Source organism: Bidens hawaiensis, unplaced genomic scaffold (genome assembly GCF_021521415.1).
Source record: "Bidens hawaiensis isolate Kalapana, Puna unplaced genomic scaffold, B.hawaiensis_p1.1 tig00004282_1, whole genome shotgun sequence".
Taxonomy (NCBI): Eukaryota; Viridiplantae; Streptophyta; class Magnoliopsida; order Asterales; family Asteraceae; genus Bidens; species Bidens hawaiensis.
Window position 1 is genome coordinate 1,263,084 of NW_027491257.1, and position 2,661 is coordinate 1,265,744.

The 2,661-nt window shown below is 35.4% G+C and overlaps 1 protein-coding gene across 1 annotated transcript; it reads left to right on the plus strand.

Annotated features, from left to right (window-relative positions):
- Positions 1–258: 258 nt before the first annotated feature.
- On the plus strand, positions 259–2,413 carry LOC143626110 (expansin-A10-like). Its single transcript, XM_077096274.1, has 3 exons — positions 259–432; positions 1,018–1,315; positions 1,915–2,413. The coding sequence occupies exons 1-3, from the start codon at positions 312–314 to the stop codon at positions 2,219–2,221; spliced, it is 726 nt and encodes a 241-aa protein (XP_076952389.1). The 5' UTR covers positions 259–311; the 3' UTR covers positions 2,222–2,413.
- Positions 2,414–2,661: the final 248 nt, after the last annotated feature.

Sequence of the window (2,661 nt, forward strand, 5' to 3'; positions counted from 1 at the left end):
ATTAAACATAGATATAATATTATAAAGATAAATAGGTGACATCTTAGTACTAAGACGACATGTTTAGCTAAACAGTTTCAAATCGTGAATGACTCAAAACTATCATTTATTTATTATAATTTCAAATTCTTATATTATTTGCATCATAAATACATACCAAGTCAATAGTGACAAGTGCCATTACAGCCAGAGTTAGTTAGCAACCATTCTCTGTACCCCAACACCTTTATTAATTCCTCTATTTATAAACTCACACCTCCTCCAAACTCTCTTCATCACAATTCACAAACTCAAACTTCTAATTCAAGTTCATGGCTATTTTTGGCATTTTCTTTCTTGGGTTTCTTGCTTTGTTTTCGCCCGTTCACGGTGGCGGTTGGATTAATGCTCATGCCACCTTCTATGGCGGCGGAGACGCCTCGGGAACAATGGGTACGTCATTCATCGTTTTATTAGCACTCATTGTACATAAATCCCACATATGTTGCCCATATCCGAGACAAGTCGCATGCCTATCATTTAGGAGTGTCAATTGTGTCATGTTGGTAGGTTGAAATGTGCAACCAAAATGTGACCAATATTATTATTCGTGTCAAAGACTTCAACACCAGCCGCCACATAAATAAATTCGGGTCAACCTGAGCTGAATACGACTATTTAATCCATGTTCTAAGTCATACATGTCGACGAGTTATAAAAAATTAAGAGACTTTTTAAAAAACAAAGTGGATATAACTTAGAGTCTGTGGAGTAAACGAGTAATATGAAAATTGCAAGTATAATTCCAAAAAATAGAAAATGGAAAAAACAAAAATATATATAGTTATAAAAGTTTTTTTCTAAAAACTTAAACGGGTTATCAGTTCAACCCGACCCGTTTTTTTAAACGGGTCTTGTTAGTCAACCTAAAACCTTTTTTTTGTATCATGTCAAGAACTCAGATCCTACATTGCAATAGTTTCGGTTCATAACACGCATTTTTGTCAAACTTGTTAATAATTTGACTGTTTATAACAGGTGGAGCTTGCGGGTATGGGAATTTGTATAGTCAAGGGTACGGTACAAACACAGCGGCTCTAAGTACCGCTTTGTTTAATAACGGTTTAAGCTGCGGGTCATGCTTTGAAATTCGATGTGTAAACGACCCGAAATGGTGTTTGCCGGCCACCATTCTGGTCACCGCCACCAACTTCTGCCCGCCAAACAGCGACGGCGGGTGGTGTAACCCTCCTCGACCTCACTTTGATCTCTCTCAACCGGTGTTTTTACATATTGCACAATATAAAGCCGGCATCGTCCCTGTTGCTTATAGAAGGTATGAAGTTAGTTAACTAACCCTAGGGGTATTTTGGTAATTGAACTACACACAAGGGTAGTTTTGTAATAAGAGGTTATATTTAGTGAAATTCATCACTCAAGGTTAATTTGGTAATTTAACTATTTTGAAAAGAATATTTTGTTATTTTAATGAAAATGAAACAAGTCGGCTCGTTTGACAAGTTTAAGATTCAAACGGTTTGGTTTACCGTTTGGTTTCTCGGTTGACGGTTTTGTTCGGTCTGAAAGTTACGAAGACTTTGTTTAACCTTTATTATTATTATTATTATTATTATTATTATACATTTTCTAGTATTAAGTTTATTTTACCCTCAACGGTCTTGACCATTTTAAAAAATTACTGCAAAGTAACTACTTATGAAAAAAAAAGTTATATAAAGTTGGTCCAAACCTTCGAACTATCAAAATTTAGCAGTTCAACATCCAACCCTGCCAGTTCGGTAAATCCACCGAAACCTATCAATTTACTTTTATAGATTCTTGAAATTGTAGTTAGCAATAAACACCCATAGCTATGTTTTAACTATGCTCAAGTATGTTGTAGTTTAATTTGTTTTAACATTTGTGTTTGTGTAGGGTACCTTGCCGAAGAAGGGGTGGAATTAGGTTCCAAATCAACGGACACTCTTACTTTAACCTTGTATTGATTTCAAATGTGGGTGGTGCGGGTGACGTGCATGCAGTGGCTATCAAAGGGTCAAGGACCGGGTGGCAACAAATGTCACGAAACTGGGGGCAAAATTGGCAATCCAACTCTTATCTCAACGGGCAGTCTCTATCTTTTAAGGTCACTACTAGTGATGGTAGGACCGTCGTGTCTTACAATGTTGCCCCTGCTCGGTGGTCCTTTGGGCAGACATTCACTGGTGGTCAGTTCCATTGAAAAGACACTTGTGTCCTCCACATATGCTTTTAATTACCAGACGACTTATTTTGACAAGGTCATTTTGGTCATTTTGCTATTTTTAAAGACAACCGTGGTGGTGGATTTTAACCACCTGCTAGTGGTATGGTTAAAGATGTCCCTATTTGTAATGGTTTTTGTTTTTTGAGGTACTAATTAAGATGTAAATTCACCTATTTTATTTGTGTTTAGATGTAAGTTTTTATGCATATGGTACAATATTTATTAGCTTGTGGTACAAAGAATGGCTAGCTTTGTAATGAATTTATTATGGGTATAAAATAAGTACTTTGGTTTGTGGTAATGAAATTTTATTTTGTTAAAGAAACAATATGAAATAAATAAATGAAAATATCATAAATATAATGCATCCTATTTATAATTTATATGGTAACCAGTTTTCACATGATACAAATTTT

What these genes read in the sequence shown, in the direction of transcription:
- LOC143626110 (XM_077096274.1), top strand. Translation starts at nt 312, where the DNA reads ATGGCTATTTTTGGCATTTTCTTTCTTGGGTTTCTTGCTTTGTTTTCG. An exon ending in AGACGCCTCGGGAACAATGG is followed by an intron (nt 433 to 1,017) that starts GTACGTCATTCA and finishes TGTTTATAACAG; the next exon opens with GTGGAGCTTGCGGGTATGGG. An exon ending in GTCCCTGTTGCTTATAGAAG is followed by an intron (nt 1,316 to 1,914) that starts GTATGAAGTTAG and finishes GTGTTTGTGTAG; the next exon opens with GGTACCTTGCCGAAGAAGGG.